This window comes from Chiloscyllium plagiosum, chromosome 27 (assembly GCF_004010195.1).
Source record: "Chiloscyllium plagiosum isolate BGI_BamShark_2017 chromosome 27, ASM401019v2, whole genome shotgun sequence".
Taxonomy (NCBI): Eukaryota; Metazoa; Chordata; class Chondrichthyes; order Orectolobiformes; family Hemiscylliidae; genus Chiloscyllium; species Chiloscyllium plagiosum.
The window spans coordinates 14438366-14458404 of NC_057736.1; the positions used below are offsets into that span (position 1 = coordinate 14438366).

At 40.8% G+C, this 20039-nt stretch overlaps 1 protein-coding gene across 4 annotated transcripts in view; it reads left to right on the forward strand.

Moving 5' to 3' along the window:
- arid1ab (AT rich interactive domain 1Ab (SWI-like)) overlaps positions 1–19014 on the forward strand; it is a 126532-nt gene extending 107518 nt beyond the window's left edge. For 3 of the 4 annotated variants that reach the window (XM_043717472.1, XM_043717476.1, XM_043717475.1), the window contains exons 13-20: positions 3403–3535; positions 4370–4542; positions 4733–4868; positions 6516–6635; positions 7208–7307; positions 9677–10466; positions 13211–13341; positions 16204–19014. In XM_043717472.1, the coding sequence (XP_043573407.1) occupies positions 3403–3535; positions 4370–4542; positions 4733–4868; positions 6516–6635; positions 7208–7307; positions 9677–10466; positions 13211–13341; positions 16204–17904 (3284 nt within the window). In that variant the 3' untranslated portion in view covers positions 17905–19014. The remainder of the gene's footprint in view (positions 1–3402; positions 3536–4369; positions 4543–4732; positions 4869–6515; positions 6636–7207; positions 7308–9676; positions 10467–13210; positions 13342–16203) is intronic. The other variant, XM_043717474.1, reaches the window with a different exon arrangement.
- The last annotated feature ends 1025 nt before the right edge of the window (positions 19015–20039 follow it).

Sequence of the window (20039 nt, forward strand, 5' to 3'; positions counted from 1 at the left end):
CAGACTTTTGATATAAGTTCTAAATCTTAATTTAGCTGAAGGGCATGCATGACCAGGTGTAAATTTGCCTTTGAAGAATAGTGATCGTATACCTGGAGTGTTATCTATAGTTTAGAGCTCAGCTTTGTTCTCTCCTTTTGGTCCAATTTTATGTTGATTTTTGATCTGTTTAATTTGTTTATTTTTTAAAAATTCCTCATTATAAATAGCCTTAGTCTGTACCCAGGAACCTTTCAGGATAGAAGTAAGAAAATATGAGAGTTGTGCAGCTTTCGAACTCTGCTCAGAAGCCAATGGAAGTGGCGTAATTGAATTTTTTTAAAGGCATAGATGAGTTGATTTTTGTTCAGCAGAAGAATAGTGTTATTGGGAGTAGGCACTCTGGAATTTGAAACTAGAGATCAGTCATGAACTTATTGAACATCCAAGCAGGTGTAAGGGGCGGAATAGTCTACTTTGCTGCTAATTCGTATGCTCATTATGTATGTAAGTTATATTTAAAAAATCAGAATAATGGGACTTTGTGTGAAATTAATTATTATAGCCATTTCTTTTGAATGTTGCTTGACAAATATTCTAGAATAAACTTTTGGATGGATTATGATCTGGAAGTGTAAATTAAACAAATATGGGCATAAACTGTATATCTTTGAGAATAACAAAAAGCATATATTTGTTTCCACCTAAATCCATCATTGTATCCTCTGCTTTTCTTTCTTATTTGCCTCAAAACAGGGACAAAATAAATTGGTAACTCACTAGTCTTGAAAGCAAAGCTTGATTCTTAAGTGTTATTTTGCATTCATTTTTAAAACTGCTCCAGCATGTCTACTCAGAGAAACTCTAAATTGTAAAAATCCACTAAACTGTGTATTACTGTTTGAATTATGGCCTTTAAAGAAATTTGATGTTCCCTGTCCAGGATAAGCTCACTGAGCAATGACAACTGTTTCTTTTGGGTGGAAAAATGCATTTGTGCCTGCATGACATGCTGTAGTCACTGCTACATGCAGTGAGCACATTCTATTGATCAATGATAATTCCAGGCTGCTTCTGCAGAAACTGGTCAGGTGGATATGGGAGTTGATGATTGAACCTGCTCCTGTTGGTTTTCTTCCTCTTTGGGCAGCAGGAGGTTGGCTGGATGCTGGATGTTTTTAGTTATGTGAGCAAACTGAATCTTCTGTCAGTCCCTGGAAGTGAGGAGGATGGTTGGCACAGAATCTGAATGAGGAGAGGTGGTGAAGAGAGAAAAAGTGTGTGTGTGTGTGTGTTGGGAATAGATGGGAGTAAAGTCAGTGAAGGTAAAAGAGATGGTAAAGGCTAAAGGAGAAATAACATTAAAAGAAATCTAAAATTCACGTTGGCAGTCAGTAATTGTCTGTGATTGTTGAGAGTTTAACCATCTTCTTGAGTTTTCTTCCTGCACTTTTCTCTACAGCTAGTGCCATCCATCCCTCTTCAAAGCCAGCTTCATCTTGAAGCAAGGCTTGCCATTTTGGGCAGTCCAGTGTGCTCTCTTCCCAGCTGTTGAGGTCAGAATGGACTTTCAGGGTATCTTAGAAATGTTTGTGCTCGTTACCCAGATATTAACTAATCACTCAGTGGTGCAGTTTGTCTGCCAGCTGGCTTGATTTTTTTTTGAGGTCACCTCTGTTACCACTTCAAATAAGTGTCATGAAAGTTTGCAACAGTAGTTTGCTAGTGAGTCTGACATTTGATGGAAGGTTGTGTAGATTTTAATTTTAAAAACTGCCTTTGTTGGGTGATTGAAGATCTGTCCATGGCCGGCAGAGTTGCTCCTTACATGGGCATTGCCTGTGTGAGCTCTGCTGGGGGAAAGGAAAGAATTTAAGCCATGTTGGCCCTGCCCACTGGTTGAGATAACATTCCAGCTGACTTGTTTTGTATGCTGCCATCCCAGATTCCCAGGAGATTTACAGGTTCAGGAAGTTGATGAATGGGGAGCGTGTTATTAATGTGAATGAAACCAATCCCAGTCGCCCTACTGCAATGTAACTTAATCCTGTTGCCAGAGTAAGGGGAGCCCAGCCACATTCTGAAGGCAGTGAGATGTCACTGAGGGAAATCCCCTGACTGAGCAGGGTGAAAAGGTGAAATAGGGCTGGGTGTAAATAAGGCTGCCCTTCTATTGACCTTTGCTTGCAGTTAATGAATAGCAGGTTGAGTCATCAGGGCTACTGTAGTACCTGAGAGAAGCATATAATGATTAACACAGTACTCTATACCAGTAACAAGTCACTTGAGTATCTGAAACTGCACCATCCAAGACAAATATTGCAATCTCTTGTATACAGCAGAAACCAAAAAAATGTTGACTAATTCGTTCGTATTACAGCCTTTTGTGGAGGAAAAAAAGGACTTGCACTTATTTAGTAACATTTACAACTATTGGATTTCTCAAATTGTTTTACAAAGAAATACAGTTTGTGTATTCATTATTGTCATGTGGAAAACAAAGCAACCATTTATGTACAGCAAGCATCTACAATGTTCATTTTCATTGTCTGTGGAAATGAACAATCTGTTTTTGTGATGTTGATTGAGGAATAAATACTGGTCAGGAAACAGGACTAGCTCCCCTGAAGTTCCATGGAATATTGACATGGAATCTTTTTATGTCTACCTAAGGGGGGAGAGGGTGGTTGGATTAACCTCTTATCTGAAAGGTAGTTGGTGCAGTAACTAAGTACTGTGCTGGACTCGGCTTTAGATTTTGTTCAAGTTTTGCTGGGCAATTGACTCCTCAATCATTTGATTACTTTGTGAGAATGCAACCAACCAAGCCATAGTTAATGCCGAATGAGTTGAATTTAACTGTAATATTTAAATATACTGCCATGATGCTAGTTATCAACAGAAAATGATACCTGAAAGTAATTTGATGCTAAATTGATTTTGTTGATCTGGTCTTTATTTGAAGCCTCAGGGGACTCTAATCTAGCAGGAATGTTAATCTGAGTCAAATCCTATTCTTTGATGTGAACTCTGTGTGTACCTTAGTGGAGACATCTATCCGATCCTTGTTTAGCTCATTTTGGATTAATTTGATATAGTTAATAGCTTGATATAGTTAATACAGTTATAACTGCAATGAATTCTCCATTTCCTCTCCAGCTGAAGTTGATAGTATACATGCCTTGCCAGTTTAGTGGTAATTAGAGAGCTGAGAACCATGGAATGTTACTGTTGGGTGAAGAGGAATGTAGCAAATGAGAATATGATCCACATTTCCTCACTTCCCACTTGTGTTCCCCGTCCCCTTCTCTTCTCTCCCCCACCCGCCCCCGCCATGTTCTTTCAACCATAACATTTTCATATTGGCATACATTTCCAGGGAATTCTGGACTGTTGTGATTAAATGGTAATTTTTTTTTGCAGCTGGTTCAGGTTCTCTGCAGGGTCCTCAGACCCCACAGTCCACCAGCAGCTCGATGGCAGAGGGAGGAGATATAAAGCCACCAACGCCCGTATCAACACCCCATAGCCATGTTCAACCAATGCCAGGTTCCAGGTAATCTTTTCTGTAACGTAGAAAGTGTAGCGGCTCTCAAATTGTCAATCCATCTGATTTCTTAGGACTCCTGATATTGGGCTGGTTATGATAATGTTAGAATTACCTCACCTCAGCAAATGGAGGGAAGGCATAGTAGTAATGTCAGTTTAATGGTAATCCAGACTTCCAGGCTAGTGTTCTGAGTCAAAGGTTTGAATCTCACCATATCAGATGGTGAAATTTGAATTTCATAATAGCTTAAACTAAAAAAGATGGCTTAATGGTAACATTGTGTAACCATTTTCAATTTTAGGAAAAACAGATTTGATTAGATAATGTTCTTTAGGGAAGGAAGCTTGCCATCCTTACCCTGTCTGGCCTTCATGTAACTCTCAGAACATGGTTGACTCTTAATTACCACCTGAAATAGTGTTAGGAGCCAATAAGTTTAGTCAGCTAGAGGTGTTAGGCAAATGCAGGCCTTGCTACCAATACCCACATCCAATGAAAGAATTTTAAGCAAGTAACTGTTCTGCTGTTTCTTGAATTTGAACGGTTAGGCAGAGAAACTGTTACTTATGCAGGAGACTCCAATGAAGGCATGGCGATGATTGCGTCATGAAAACAATTGAAACTGAGTGGAATTTGTTTATGCTGCATCGGAGTCATGTAGTTCTCAGATTTGAGAGGGGCTCATTCCGTGATGTTAGAATCTGTGACCATCAAGTTGAAGAGTTAGTTGTGATGCTTCTACCACATGTTTCTAATGTTATTTAGTTGATGGTGAGTGTAGGAAGGAAATTACATCTTGCAGAAGTTTTCACCTGTCTAATATGCTGCATTAAAATTCAGGAGCAACTCTGTGAGTGTCCAGGATCCATTTGCTGACAGTAGTGATCCAGCTTTCCAGAAGAGGACCACTGTAACTCAAAACCCTGCATACCCGCCTAACATGAACACCACGGATTTAATGGCCCGTATGCCATACGAGCCCAACAAGGATCCATTTGGTGGCATGAGGAAAGGTAGAAACAGTTTCAAAACTAATGCTCTAAAATGGTGAATTGTTTGTCAGTCAATGTGAATTATTGGAACAAAAGTTTTTTTTCTTACCAGTGATTTGGGGGGGGGGGAGGGGGTGCAGGAAGGGGGTGCAGGATTGGGGTGGAGATTGATTGATTGTACGTAACATAGTGACACTCGTCTTCCTCCCAGCAGCTCCTGGGCCTGACCCTTTTATGTCTCCTGGACTTGCTCCCAATACTGGAATGGGAGACCCATACAATCGCCCTCCTGCAACAGGTATGGGGCAACGGCAGCAATATGCATATGGATCTGGATTTGAGAGGAGGTAGGTCTGAATAGAGTTCCAAAATTCTGAGTGAGTCTAAGCAAAAGCACTGTTGAGATCGGTAATTCCATGAGCTTAAAGCCATTGGTTAAATGCTTCTGTTTAGTATAGGAGGATAATCAGTGTTGCACTTCCTATTTTTATTCCTAAAGCTGGAGTGAATGGTTAGTCCCATTTAACAAGACGCAATCTCAGCAAACATTCCTATGTGGACTTAGCTACCAGATTTAGTTTAGATGGATTCAGTTAGATTGGTCAGTTACCTGTTGCTTTCTTTAAACCAAGGCTAAAAACAGAGATGTAGGACAGTTGTGCCTTGTGTCCCCATTGCAATAGTACTACAATGATTTGGTTTGCTGTGTAGAATGCTTTCCTTATCTGCTCTTTGTATACACATAAGGCACCTTGGAACTTTGAATTGGATATAGCTACTGCATGTCATAACAATGCTCTGTATAGGGATATGCAGGTAATCTATCTTCAAATAACAATAAAAAATCTGGCTGAAGGCCTCTTGTGGTGGAGTGGTAGTGTCACTCCCTCTCAGCCAAGAGGCCTTGGGTCAAGCCCCGCCTGCTCCAGCATTGTGTAATTATAACTTAGAGCACATCGATTAGAAAGGTGACTATTGCTTTAGTGTATAGTTATGAGGATTATATCTTAAGGCTGCATGTGAGTCATGATTATAAAATGTATATTTGTGTATTTCATGGGGATTATAAGGACTGCAAAGCTGGGCTATATTGTAGTGTGTTACATACAGTTATATGGAGTTTATGTATTATGTGGGCTTATATCATGAAGAGCATGTATGTGTTGCACGAAGAAATTAGGTTGTTTGGGGTTTGGCACAACATAGAATAATTTGGTAGGGAGGTGAGAAGAAAAGGCTTCAAACATGTGGTGTAGGAAATGCTGGTGAGTCTTGTAACCTAATTTCTTGCATGTGGAATGTCTGTAAACTGAGTAGCCAATATCTGAACATAAGGAAAGTACATTTTGTTACTTTTAAGAAGAGAATTGAGCTGATGAGCCCAGCTAGTAGTTCTGTTCACTCTTTGCCTATAGAGCAGTACCTTAACTTGTTGATCGGAGAGATGTGGTAGTGTGGTGGCAACACAAGCTTGTCAGTTTACCATGGCTGAGAGTTGCACAACCTCATGTGGTTGATTCTTTTCTGTAGCCAGTTGCTAACATTTTAGGAAAAAGTGAGGACTGCAGATGCTGAAGATCAGAATCCGAAAGTGTAGCACTGGAAAAACGCAGCAGGTCGGGCAGCATTCGAGGAACAGGAGAGTCAATGTTTCAGGCATAAGCCCTTCATCAGGAATATCACATTACTTTTTAACAGCTAACATTTTAGACAAAGCTGGTACACAAGGCCAGTATTGAACAACACCATCTACAGATGTCATTTCTCTTGTGTTTACTTGAACTGTGCTGCTTTTGCTTTTGTGGTCCAATAAGGTGAAGCTGAACCTCCTGGCTTCCTCCAGTTACAGCCCTTTGGACTCTGCGCCTTCATTCAAGGTGTAGGCTCCAATTTTCTCGTGGTCGGGTGATAAAACTTAAAATGTCTACAGTGTACAACTCTTCTGTAATTCATTCATCTTGTTCTTTCCTTTTGCACCTCCACTTTTTTTTTAGGTCTGAACATGGGATGGGCCCAGAGGGAACTATGGGACCAGTGACAGCACAGCCTAGTGTGGTGCCAGTCAATGCGGATTCCGGCATGTACTCTCCTAACCGCTATCCAGGACAGCAACGGTAAATGCATTGGGCACTTCTTCTCATGTGTTCTTGGAAAGATGGATGATTTGTATTTAACTTGAGGATTATTTTGACAAATCTCTTCAGATTGTGTTCCAGTTTATAGATAATTGGTGTATTACAAGGGAAGAGAAGAACCAACAATTGGAACAGAGTTGGCATATTCCTGCTCCCTTAGTTTTGGGACTGATTGCTGATCAGTCCCTATTGGTGGTATTGTCAAATCAATGTGAACCTTTACCACTGGGAACTGACTCAATTCTACAGGCTAAACTATTGCAGGTTTGCATGAGATAAGGGGCTGAACTCCAAAATGACTTTGTGTCCATGTGAAGAAATTTCAGCTTGGCATTAAAAGTTTGCAAGTCATCTTAGAGATGTTTTCCTTTCTTTTCTCAAAGCAGAGCATTTACTCTGAACAAAGGTCCACCAGCAGCTCTCCAGTCATAGATTCCCTCCTGAAGCTCCATACCAACTGTTCCAATCAAATGTTTTCACTCTAGGGTCAGAATGCCTGCAGCTACTAAATTTGACATGTTGTCTCTCAACTTTTTCCCATATAATACTAGGCATGATCCTTATGGAAACCAGTATCCTGGACAGGGAGTTCCTGCTGGGCAGTCTTATTCTAACCAGCAACCTGGAATGTTTCCACAGCAGCAGCAACAAGTAAGTGGAATAGGATATTGAGCAGATAACACATTTGGAGCCCTGCCTCCTCCTGATGTTTTGTGGTGACATGACAACCTTAAATGAGTAGCTTCTGATTCTTTAGGAAGGTAGACCTTTGATGAAACCGCTAATTTGAATTGTTTGCAACATTTTTGTGTTCAAGTGCTAACACTTAAATATTGAGAGATGAAAATTCTTGCAAAAACAGAATTTCTCAGGATCTGCATGCAGTCAGACTAACAGTCCCTGACTGCTGTGGTATAAACTGAGCTAGGCTGGAGTAGGATAACAAGAATCTGAATTTGGAAAACTAATTGTTACGTTAATGCAGATATGCTGGATTTTTGTCAGACTTGGGTCTCTCTTTTTCGACCTGTCTGTCATTCTGAAATTCTATAAAATCCGAAGGCAACATAAACCAAGTGATTGACAGACCATCCACAACCTTCAATATTTATTCTCTCCAGTGCTAATGAATAGTGGCAGCAATTTGTATCGTAAGCAAGAAGCATTGCCGCAACTCACCATTGATCCTTCAACAAAATCTTGCAAATCCACAGGCACTAACACCTAGTAACACATGAGCAGGAACTGTATGGGAATGCGAACGTCTGTAAGATTCCTTCCATGTTGCGTGCCGTTCTGACTTGGAACTATACTGCTGTTCCTTTGCTGTTTTTGGGTAAAAAATCCCTTTTTAACAGCATTTTGGGTGTACTAATACCACGTGCACTGCAATAGTTAAAAATGGCAGCCTTCCACCACTTTCTTGGGAGGCAGTTGGGGATAGGCAGCACTGTGCTTATCAGGCAAGTATTACCCATGTTCATCAGTGTGAAACACAAAGTGAGAGTTTTCTCCATGTTGAGCTTCAGATTTCCAGCATCCACAGCTTTTTTTTTCTGCATGATACCAAGACTTCAAATGTAAGTTATGAGGATAGGGTGCAAAAATTTAGTTTGTTTTTCTTGATTTTAAGCAGTTGAAATCTGAATCAAACAAAATGCTGGAGAAACACAGGATTTCTGGCCTCATGTATGGAGGGAGAAACTGATAACATTGAGTTTAATTTCTTCATTTCAGTGTTTACCCTTTTAAAATTGTTCTGAAGGTTGTTTCAGACTTCGAGCATCTGCAACTTTTTGCTTTTATTTGAGGCTGAAATCTGATCTGATAAAAGTATTTTAAATGAGAAAAAGATTCAATAGGATAGTTGTAGAAAAACTCTTAAGTGGGGAAGACTAAAACAAAGGGACAAAGTTTTTAAGTTAAGTCAGTCTTCTAGGAGTGAAATTGAGACACTTCAGTTTCCATTTTTAGTTATCTATCTGTAGCCAAAAATTAATGGGGATAGCTTCTCCCACTCTCAAGTTGTTACCTCTGGCATTCATGAGTTTAAGCTTGGCCCACCCCCTCCTATTTTCAGCTACCTGATTTGCCTTGCAACGTCATCCAAAAGCACAGCATCAGGTTTGACTTACTGACAACATCAGAGATGTACTTTTGATCAAATCATCAAATCTGTGCCGCCTTTATGATTGGTTGGCCTGAATTTTTCAATGGCCAGATAATTGTTTCTGAAGCATTGAAAGGAACTATGCATGAGGATGAGGATCCTGCAGAATTCCCAGTGTATCAGACTCTTAAGAAATTTCCTGCGAAATTGAAGATTCTGCTGGGCAATTTCCTGGGCTCCTCTGAAAGTATCTATTTAAATCTGAAAAAGAGGATGTGACTTCCCTTCCCCCAATTGTTTGCGCTGTAAGGGACCTGTCAGAATGGTTGTGTGCCTCCAGATTTCTTAAGGAACCATGATTGGAATCCCCTGTCAGAAATGCAGTACTGTTTCATTTCGCAAAAATGAAGGAGTACAGTGGCAATCTGCATTGAATGCTACTTCTCAAAGTCTGATGCAATGTCTCCATCTCTAATGTTGTCAACACAGCTCAGTTCACTTGCTAAAACCTTTTGTTTAAGCCTCTTACTTTTTAGATAATTCCTTCCATTTCTGACCATCCCTCCTACATCTATCTTCTGTAAACTTGAAGTTATCTAAACTCTGCTTGCACTAAATCCTGTTCACCACCATCCCTGTGCTCCCTGTCTGACATTATAGCCTGGCCAAGTATTGCTTTTTTTACGCAAATTGTCATCCTGATTTTTTATACTCTCTCTTCCATCTTGCCGCATACCACCTCTAATTTTCTTAATTTCCTGAAAAAAAATTACTCTTGCCTGTTTTTTTGAATATCTGTTATTGTTCCTGCTGGTAGCTGCTTGAGCTGCCCAGAGTTTGTTTTAGTGCCATCTTTATTCTTCATTTGTGGGAGTTCATGGATCCTGAGCACTTTCCTTATTTTTGTCAGAACTTCAAACGCCAGATGGACGGGTCGTATGGACCTCCAGCTAAGCGACATGAAGGTGAAATGTATGGGATGCCATACACAGCCCAGCAATCTCAGCAAGATCTGTATAACCAGTACGGCAATGCTTATCCTGGTTCCGATCGTCGGCCGGTGCAGAATCAATTCCCTTTTCAGTATGGTAGGGAGAGAATGCAAGGTCCCCCTGGCTCAGCCTCACAGCAGCCTGTGCCCCCGCAGATGATGGGCCCATTACAGTCTCCTCCTGAAGGACCACAAGGCACTGTGTGGCCAGGGCGAAATGACATGGCTTACAATTACCCAAATCGGCAAGGCCCTGGTGCCCCACCACAAGCTTCAGGATTTCACAGCATGAATCGTTCTGAAGAGATGATGGGTCCTGATCAGAGAATGAACCATGAAGGACAGTGGGCTTCCCATGTCAACCAACGCCAACCATCGTTCACCCCCTCTGCTCCTCTTCCCCCAATTACAAGGCCATCTCAGTCCACCTACCAAACTCCTCCATCAGTGCCAAACCATCTTTCCCAGGTGTCTAGCCCAGCTCCCATGCCACGACCGTTGGAGAACCGTACCTCACCCAGCAAATCACCATTTCTGCATTCAGGAATGAAGATGCAAAAGGTTGGACCCCCCATTCCTGCATCACATATTTCGGTACCCTCTACACAACCACCACTGATGAGACGAGACATCACCTTTCCTCCTGGTTCAGTAGAAGCATCTCAACCAGTCCTGAAATCTCGGCGGAGGCTCACCACAAAGGATATTGGTAAGTAGTGATAATTGTAACGTTCTGGTAGTTATTAATGTTCAAAGAGCTTAGTGCATTAAACTAGGAATTTAACAGCCCGATCTATGTCTAAATCAAATCGTATTTGTGTGGTCTGTTAACAGGTACATCTAGTCAATCATTTTTTTTTTGAGGCTTGCCAGAATTTGACTCAAGGGACAATGCTAGAGACTGTACTTGGGAGACATTTCAATTAAACTGATCTAAGCTCCTGTATAGGACACTGCTGGTTGGAAATTTGCTATATTTGTACTTTCAAAAGCGAGGTTTTGATAGAAATGCTGTGCATTCTTACCCTTTTGCCTGTGGACGTGTGGAAGTGGGCCTTTTCTGGTTTCACAATTAGTAAGTTATTCTAACGACATGTTTTGAAGTCATCAAAGTTCTGAAATGTCTTTCAGTTTGAATCCCTGAAAATTATCCAGAAATTGATATTTTACCTTACTGGTACAAAATTTCTAAACTGTTCAAATCCGCCTGGTTTTATGAAATAGTTGTGTCAATGCTTTGTTTTGAAATTTAATGGAAATATTTTTGTATTAATGTTTTAAGATTTTTGAGCTTAGTGCAGCATATTTGAATAACAGAATTTTCATTTAACGGCTCACAATTATCGGTGTTGGTGATCTTGGGCGACCTCTTCCTTTGCAGTACCCTGGAATTCTCCTGATCTGCATTAGAAAGAGTGGGTGATTTTTGTGGGGTGCTTTGGATGTATAAATTAAAAGGTGGTGAGGATAATTTTGATTATAAATACTCTGGTGAGCCTGGAATAGTGATTTCAAGCAAAACAGCTAAGTGGCTGCAAGGTAATGCTAGTTTCGTAAGCAGCCCAAAGTACAGCGATCTATCTTGTGTGTTCTGGGAATAGTATTTTGTGCAAGTGGTGAGTTATCACTGGTCAGATTTTTATTTTCTGTTTCACTGAAATGCTTTTAAATGTGAAACGAATTAACTGTTTTGCATTTCTCTGCTTTTAATGCATTTTTAAAAATTTATTGGTGATGTTGCTGTGAAATTGGTGCATCTGCATGACCTTTCTTATAACTTTAAAAAGATGTGGCTGAATGTTTTGTCTGATTCATTCCATTGAGGCATTCACTGCGGGTGAAGAGTCAGAGGTGACTTGATTAAATATAAGATCCTGAGGGGATTTGCCCAAGTGAATGTGGAAAGGGTGTTTCCTCTTGTGAGAAAATCTAGAATGAGGGTTATAGTTGAAAGGATTACGCATTTAAGACAGTATGTGAAGGTGCTGGTGTTGGACTGGGATGGATAAAGTTAAAAATCACAACATCAGGTTATAGTCCCAGCAAGTTTATTTGAAAGCACTAGTTTTTGGAGCGCTGCTCCTTCAACAGATAGCTTTGCTGATTTCTTACTTTGTCCATTTAAGACAGTTGAGGAAAAAGATTTTCTGTGGATCGAGTGTCTTCGGAATTTCCTTCAAAATACAATGCCGAATCTCTCAATGTCTTTAAGGCAGAGGTAGATTCTGGATTACCAAGGGGATCAAAAGGATGTAGAGTTGAAGTTAAAATAGTTCAGCCATGATCTTATTGAATGGCAGAGCAGGCTCGAAGGGCTGAGTGGCCGACTCCTTTTTCATTCTTTGTCAGCTAAATAAGATTAAACAGCAAACTGACCAGATTGATTGCTGCTTAGGGAAGCTTGGCCATGCACTTGCACATAAAGTAAGCAATCAAGTTCAAGATACCGTTAAAATTTACTTCTCTTCGCACAAGCACTTGTGTTTTTGATATTTTAAGAAAAATGGCAATTATGCAGTAAGCTTGGGAACAGGCTTTTGATAAAAAGCAAACGAATGGGACTTTATCATTTTGAAGATCAAGCATAGGCAAGATGGATCCAGTGGATCTAAGATTTTCACATTATGTTGGTCCATGAGCTGCAGCTAGGACTGCATTCCATTAGCAGTACTGCCAGTTAAGCACGCATTACTATTTTTATGAAGAAGGTTGAATAGGACCTGGAGTTCAGAGAACATATATTGAGTAATATTGTCACATCAAGCTTAGATTTCAATGTGGTGTGGATTATAGGAAGAGGCTCTGATGTTTGAGATGATTTCTTTGGAAGGAAAGAACTTCATTTATTTAGCATCTTAAATAGCCTGCTCTTTGAAATGTAATCAACCCATCCTAGTAAAGGAAGCAGCATAGCAAACTCCCACAAACATCATTGTAATGGTGACCAGATAGGTGTTTTGCTATTGATTGAAGTCATAATTTTAGCTAGCACAGTGGTAATACCTCCTGTGCGGATTCTTGAAATATCTCCATAGGATCTTTTGAGTCCACCTGGAAAGAAAGGAGTTCAATTTAAAGTTTCACCTGAAAGATGCACCTCTGACGGTGGAGTGTCAGCCTGTATTCTTGTGCTGAAGTTCTGGAATGGGCCTTGACCCACAAACTTGTGATTCGGAGGCCAGAGTGCTACCAACTGAAGCATGACCGACTGATAGTGTGTGGCAAACCTTGTCAATACAAATAATTTAGTTGTTAATAGAAATAAAGCCAGTAAGGCTATGTATTTGAATGGGGGAGGTGGGAGAGGAAGAAGGATTTTTTAAAAAGTAGATCATTATATTCATTAAAGAACGAGGGAGGAGAAGCATTATCCTATATATACAATGTGTTGTAAATATGATAAGTTGTCCCTGGATTAGGGTTAAAGTAGTATGCTTTGTGTTCCATTCCCAGGCACCCCAGAGGCTTGGCGGGTGATGATGTCCCTTAAATCTGGCCTCCTGGCTGAAAGTACCTGGGCCTTGGATACCATTAATATTTTACTGTACGACGATAGCAGTGTAGCCACTTTCACACTCTCTCAGGTGAGTAACAATAAACAAAACTTGCAAACTGGAATAAAATCTGATCACTCAAGGCAGTATTTAGGATTGAAGACTGACCAGAGTTTGGTTTCTGAAAATTGTGTTTGAACAAAAAAGTATCAATTTTTAGTCTGAGTCCTACTTTCTGATACCTATCTGGATAGTAAACTTCCTGCAATGATGATCCAGCTGATCACTTATTGTCCAGGCATCAAGCTACTCTGGGTGGACTTTTACATTGGTTGGAGCTTGTAGCTGTGCAAGTATGCACACTGCAGTGAGGCAGAGCAGCTTGTGTATGCTTAGAATTTAAAAAAATGCGTATATTATTCATTCTTGATGTCTTTCTCATCGTGTTTGGAGAAGAGAGACCTGAAGTGTGAGAAAATTTGGTCCTTTTTCAACTTTATGCATTAACATTTAAGCTTAACTTAAAATCATGACCTGACACATGGGAATAATGCTTCCTTAACTTAGTGAAATCTGTGAACTGTAGTAAGACATCAGAAACTCATTGGGATACCACAACACCAGTCTTGGTGGTCAGTGAACCGCCCTTGTGGGAATAATACATTGGAAATGCTGTCATGTGAGACATGGAAGGAAACAGCAGAGGGGCTTTATTTACTAATAAGGAGTAGGCCACCTACGCAGAAATACAACTTGAAATTTAATTTAAAAGGATGGTAAATTCAGGTGTGCACTCCATATATTCTTAACTATTCACAGCAATTACTTTCTTTTTGGTTATTAAAGCTTCAATATTGGCTGTGTTCTACATACAAAATACAAAATCGTCATTTTGAAAAAAATTCATAGTAACGAAGGTTGGGTGAAATGAAATTCCATATTTATTCTGCAGGTCAGTTTATGTTTTGTTTCTTCACAGGATGAAAGAAGTTTAGTAAATTAACTTCCATTTAGATTGGCTTGCTCCATTTATTTGATGGCAAAACTGGCTACATTGAATTTAAAGCACGGGGCAATTGATTTGAGTCACGCTTCGGCAGTGTTTCTGCAAGTTAAATTTTGAAAGTAGCAGATCAAGTTGAGAAGGCTATATGAGATCCTGGCTTTATAATAGACGTGCAAAATGCTTGTCCTTCATCCGGAATGAGGGGCTGATGGGGTCTCAAGCCTGGGGTGTTGATTCTCCTGCTCGAATGCTGCCTGACCTGCTGTGCTTTTACAAGTATGTTGCCAGGGTTGGAGGATTTGAACCAAAGAGAGAGGTTGAAAAGGCTGGGGCTGTTTTCCCCGAGAGTGTTGGAGGCTGAGCGGGTGACCTTTTATACAGGTTTATAAAATTGAGGGGCATAGATAGGATAAATAGGCAGTCTTTTTCCTGGGATGGGGGAGTCCATAACTAGAGGGCATAGATTGAGGGTGAAAGGGCAAAGATATAAAAGAGACTGAAGGGGCAACTTTTTCAGAGGGTGATGCATGTATGGAATGAGCTGCCAGAGGAAGTGATGGAGGCTGGTACAATTGCAGCATTTAAAAGGCATCTGGATGGGTATATGAATAGGAACGGTTTGGAGGGATATGGGCTGGGTGCTGGCAAGTGGGACTAGATTAGGTTGGCATATCTGGTTGGCGTGGACGAGTTGGACCGAAGGGTCTGTTTCCATGCTGTACATCTGACTGTTTTCTAAATTGATGTTTAGGACCCCACTGAAGTAATTTCAGTTTTGGATGCCATGTTTTAAGAAGAATATCAAGGCCTCTGAAGCGGTGAAGATGGGTTTTATTGGAATGGTACTGGGATGAAAGGACTTGCATTTGCAGAGTCAGAGAAAGTTGGGTTGTTCTTAATACAAAGTTGAAGATTGATTCGATAGAGGCATAGAGTTGTAAAAACTTTGATAGAGCTGTTATGGATTGACTGTTTCCAGTAGTAGAAGATACAAGATTTCAAACAACTGGCAAAAGAATCAGGCGGAAAAGTAGATACAGTAACAAACTATTAGAAGGCGATGGATTTAGAGCTGAAAAGGGATTTCAGGAGAACAGTGGGAAATGATATTAATTGGATACTTCTTCCTTGGATCCTGAGAGACAGACCAAATGGTCTTCAGGACCGAATGATTCTGTGAACACACATTTGGGCTTGCATGAATACAGGCCACTTGGTTGAAGAAACGCCTGTAAATTTGCACACTAATGCAAATTAGCAGCTTCAGGAAGGGACAGGAAATTGCTAAGATTATAAGAAAACTTCTAAAACAATTAAATTAATATTTGCTGGGCATTAACTACTTGACACCTGCACATGCAATTAATTTGGAAACCTGCCTGTGCACAATCCGACTGACTACATCCTCGTGTAAAATGTCGATGACAGATGCAAGGGCCGCACTGTGTATGTGCAAAGATGAAGTGTGAATTTGAAAGGGGCTTCACGAGAGCTGGGATGATTGTGTGCCTGGGGAATGGGGAGGCTCACTCCTTGGATTTCACTCCACGAACCAATTTAACTGCATGTGTATGAGTTTAAGTGGTGCATAACGTGAAGACACTGTTGTCAGTGAACATAGCCTATTTTTAAAATAGATTTACTCTACTCTAACTTGTTTGGTTCTGTAATGGTCCCACTTCAGGATTGTTGAAATGGCCATCTCCCCTAGTCCTCAGTTCAGTCAAAAATGCTTCCAGACTTCTTGTGCTGCAGGTGCTGAGAATTGATGGACAAACAAAATGCAGTTCAACTCTGCAGTTTAATTGTTCCAAGACTTAAGTGAACAGGCACAGGACTAGAATTTTGTTTTATTATACTGGAGTCAGTTTAATTTTCACTGGTTTATGCTTGGTCATACTAACCGTGTTTGATCAATACTTCACCTCTGTTTTATCTTTCCCCAGTTACCTGGATTCTTGGAGCTTCTGGTGGAGTATTTCAGGCGATGCTTGATTGAGATATTTGGAATTCTGAAAGAATATGAGATCGGGGATCCTGGCCAAAAGACGTTGCTGGATCCAGAGCAGTTTGGAAAATTAAAACTGCAGTCAGAGGTTGAGGAGGAGGAAGATGAACATATGATAAGTGAGGAAGAAATGGCAGCTAATATGACCGAGGATACCGATGCCATTGAGAGTACAGAGGAAAATCCCAAGCACATCAGCAAGTTTGATAGACTTCCTGTGAAAATAGTTAGAAAGAGTGACCAATTTGTGGTGGATCGCTCAGATAAATTGGGCAGGGTGCAGGAGTTCGACAGTGGATTGCTACACTGGCAGATTGGGGGAGGTGACACTACAGAACACATCCAAACACACTTTGAGGGTAAAACGCAGGTACTACCACGAAAACGAACAACAACCCATGCAGGATCTGTGAAAAGGCACACAGCTGAGAGCAAAAAAGGGACAACAGAGGGCGAAACTGAGACAACAGCAACGGTTGAGGGGCCTGAGAAAAGCATAACTGCGACTATGGATGATGTTCTGTCAGCTAGGCCTGGCTCTTTGAATAAGGACGCTGTAAATGGCTCAGTAGAGGGGAATATGGAGAACAGCAAGTTTCCTTTTGCTATTCACCAGGCACAAAGTCATAAAAATATCAAAATTCTTGAGGATGAGCCATGCAGCAGGGATGAGGTACCGCTATGTATGATGGCAGACTGGCAGGACTCTTTAGCAAAGCGGTGCATCTGTATATCAAATATTGTCCGCAGCTTGTCTTTTGTGCCTGGGAATGATGCAGAGATGTCAAAGCACCCTGGCTTATTGCTCATCTTAGGCAAGTTGATCCTGCAGCACCATGAACACCCTGAACGGAAACAGGCACCGTTAACATATGAAAAGGAGGATGAGGAGGATGAAGGCGTGAGCTGTGATAGTGATGAGTGGTGGTGGGATTGTTTAGAAGTATTACGGGAAAACACTCTTGTCACATTGGCCAACATTTCTGGGCAGCTGGACCTGTCTCTGTATCCAGAGAGTATCTGCTTGCCAATTCTGGATGGATTGTTGCACTGGGCTGTGTGTCCTGCAGCAGAAGCCCAGGACCCTTTCCCAACGCTAGGTCCCAACGTAATGCTCTCTCCCCAGAGACTTGTCCTGGAGAGCTTATGTAAACTCAGTATCCAGGACAGTAATGTAGACCTGATCCTGGCAACACCACCTTTTAGCCGTCTGGAGAAACTTTATGGGATATTGGTCCGACTCATTGGGGAGCGGAAAAGCCAGGTGTGTCGTGAAATGTGTGTGGTGCTGTTGGCAAACTTGGCACAAGGAGATAGTCTGGCTGCCCGAGCGATCGCAGTTCGAAAGGGAAGCATCAGTAACCTTCTGGGTTTTTTGGAGGATAGCCTTGCTGCCACTCAGCTCCAGCAGAGTCAACCCAGCCTCATGCACTTGCAGACTGCACCTATTGAGCCAACAAGTATGGACATGATGCGCCGGGCAGCTAAGGCCCTACTGGCAATGGCAAAAGTAGAAGAAAACCACTCTGAGTTCACATTGCATGAGGCGCGACTGCTAGATATCTCTGTATCGCCTCTCCTGAACTCTCTGGTTACAAATGTAATTTGTGATGTACTCTTCATGATAGGCCAGTCATGACAGCCGTGGGAACCTTACCGTGTGTGTGCGTGAGTGGAGATCTTTAAATCGACTGTTTCTGTCTTTATTTATGCAAAAACCACCTCTGTTCCCAAAATCTGCCCCCACCCACTCTTAACAATGGAAGGATATTGTAGTCATTTTGATCAAGTACCAGAGGAAAAAGAAACAATGAATGTTTGCTGCCTGTGTAAAAGTCTGAAATTTTTTAACCAAAGTTGCTGTCTCGTTTACAGTGAGTTTGGGAGACTGCCTCATTCCTGGAGGGCCCTGCTTCAAGGTTTTTATGGTAAATTTTGGAAGCTAAGTGACTTGGGAAATCTTTGTGGTTCAGTGCTGTACTCTGAATTATAACTTAACCACTGGAAGGTGGCTCGTCGGAAACTCTGTGTATGCCATGCAGGAGACAGCCTGTGCATTAGACCCTAGACGTATGTAACCTTCGACCAGCTGTAAGCAATGTTTCACATTGAGAAATGCTGGTTTGGCAGCAAACTGTAGTTTTAAAACTTTTTAGTTTACAGTAAACGTGAAAAAGGCTTTTCCCCCTTAAAGTATCATGTGTGTATCTACAACACCCTGACCTCCCCTTGATTGTATGGACTGTCCTCTTTCACTTCTTGACTGGTTTTAAACAGCAGCCTCAGCCCCTGAGCTGTGATTGTATATAGAAGTTGTACAATGCACATACCCTCAGAGTTGGTTGTTTTTTTCCTTCTCTCGTAGAATGAGGTTTACAATTTTCATGGTCAAGCGAGAAGTGACGATAGCTTTTATTTCCATCGGCCATATCCTGCGAGGGTAATGTACAAGTTTCTGTATGTATAAAGTTGTGCTCTAGTTCAAGGAGAGCAACAGATCACGTTTTTCCTTTATAATCAAGGTGTGGAAAAAAGTTTAGGTTCAGTTGAAGCTCACAAAAATGATGAAGAAACACAACTTGAGATTTTTCAGTGCTATGAAATCTGCATATTTGTATTTCAGACAATGTAGCTAAAACTTGATGTAAATTCCTCCTTTTTCCTTTGGCTTAATGAATATCATTTATTCAGTATGAAATCTTTATACTATATGTTCCACGTGTTAAGAATAAATGTACATTAAATCTTGGTAAGAGCTGTGGAGGTTTTCGTTCATTTTTGCAGTCTATAGAAATGTACAATGGAAACCATAAGTGCAAATCAAGATAGTTTATATGTATATCTGCAGTCCTCAATTTTCCTAGTGTATATGTATATGTTTGGAATTTGAATGCTTAAGCTTGACTATTGCAATGGTATAAAGAGCCTGACACACAGATTAACTACTTGACCAAGAAGTACTAATGTACATGTAATGTATCTGGAGTGGAAGGCAGACACCTGACACAAGAGGTCCAGTATTTATGTTGCATACTGATTCTGGACTGCATGTATTGGTTTGCTCCACTTGCTTACCATTATCTGGTTGACCATACTATAGCACTCCAGTGTTTGAGTATAATCTGGAGAAGCAGTGGGCTAAACAAGTGATTTGCCAAACCTTTGGAGAGTGTTCATAAATGCTACATGCAAAAAATAATTAGCAACAAATCCATTAATGGACCAGATGCTGAAGTGAACAGATGTGTTTTCAAGTTCTCTGTGAGCAGGATTACACCATTGAAAGAACTGTTAGATATTTGGTGAGGTTGCCATCTGGCTCAGTTGTGCAGCTTTCCACAGTGAAATAGCCTACTGACATTTATTATCCAAGGTCATTACTGAAGAATGGCTATTTGAAAATACAGATCCAATGCATCAACAAAGGTCAAAGAGATTGATTAACAAGTCATTACAATTGTTGAACTTAAATTCTGTTCATACATCAAGTATAGCATTGTCACATTTTGAATTATAAGTGAATCTACTGCATATCTGTATCCAAGAGGAACTGTTCCCAGATCCTTGTTTAGTAATGCCAATGGCAGTAATTGTTTTTAAAATATTTTTCTTTGCTTCTGAATGATTCAGTTGTATTCGTTCGTGTTGAGTGGTTACTCTCCAACAAACTCTTTTTTGGATAGGGTGTCAGAGCTGAGTCAAATCATATCAGCACCTGGTGACTGCGCATATGTTTTGATGTGGGACCTCAGACAACACTGAAATGGGAGCTCT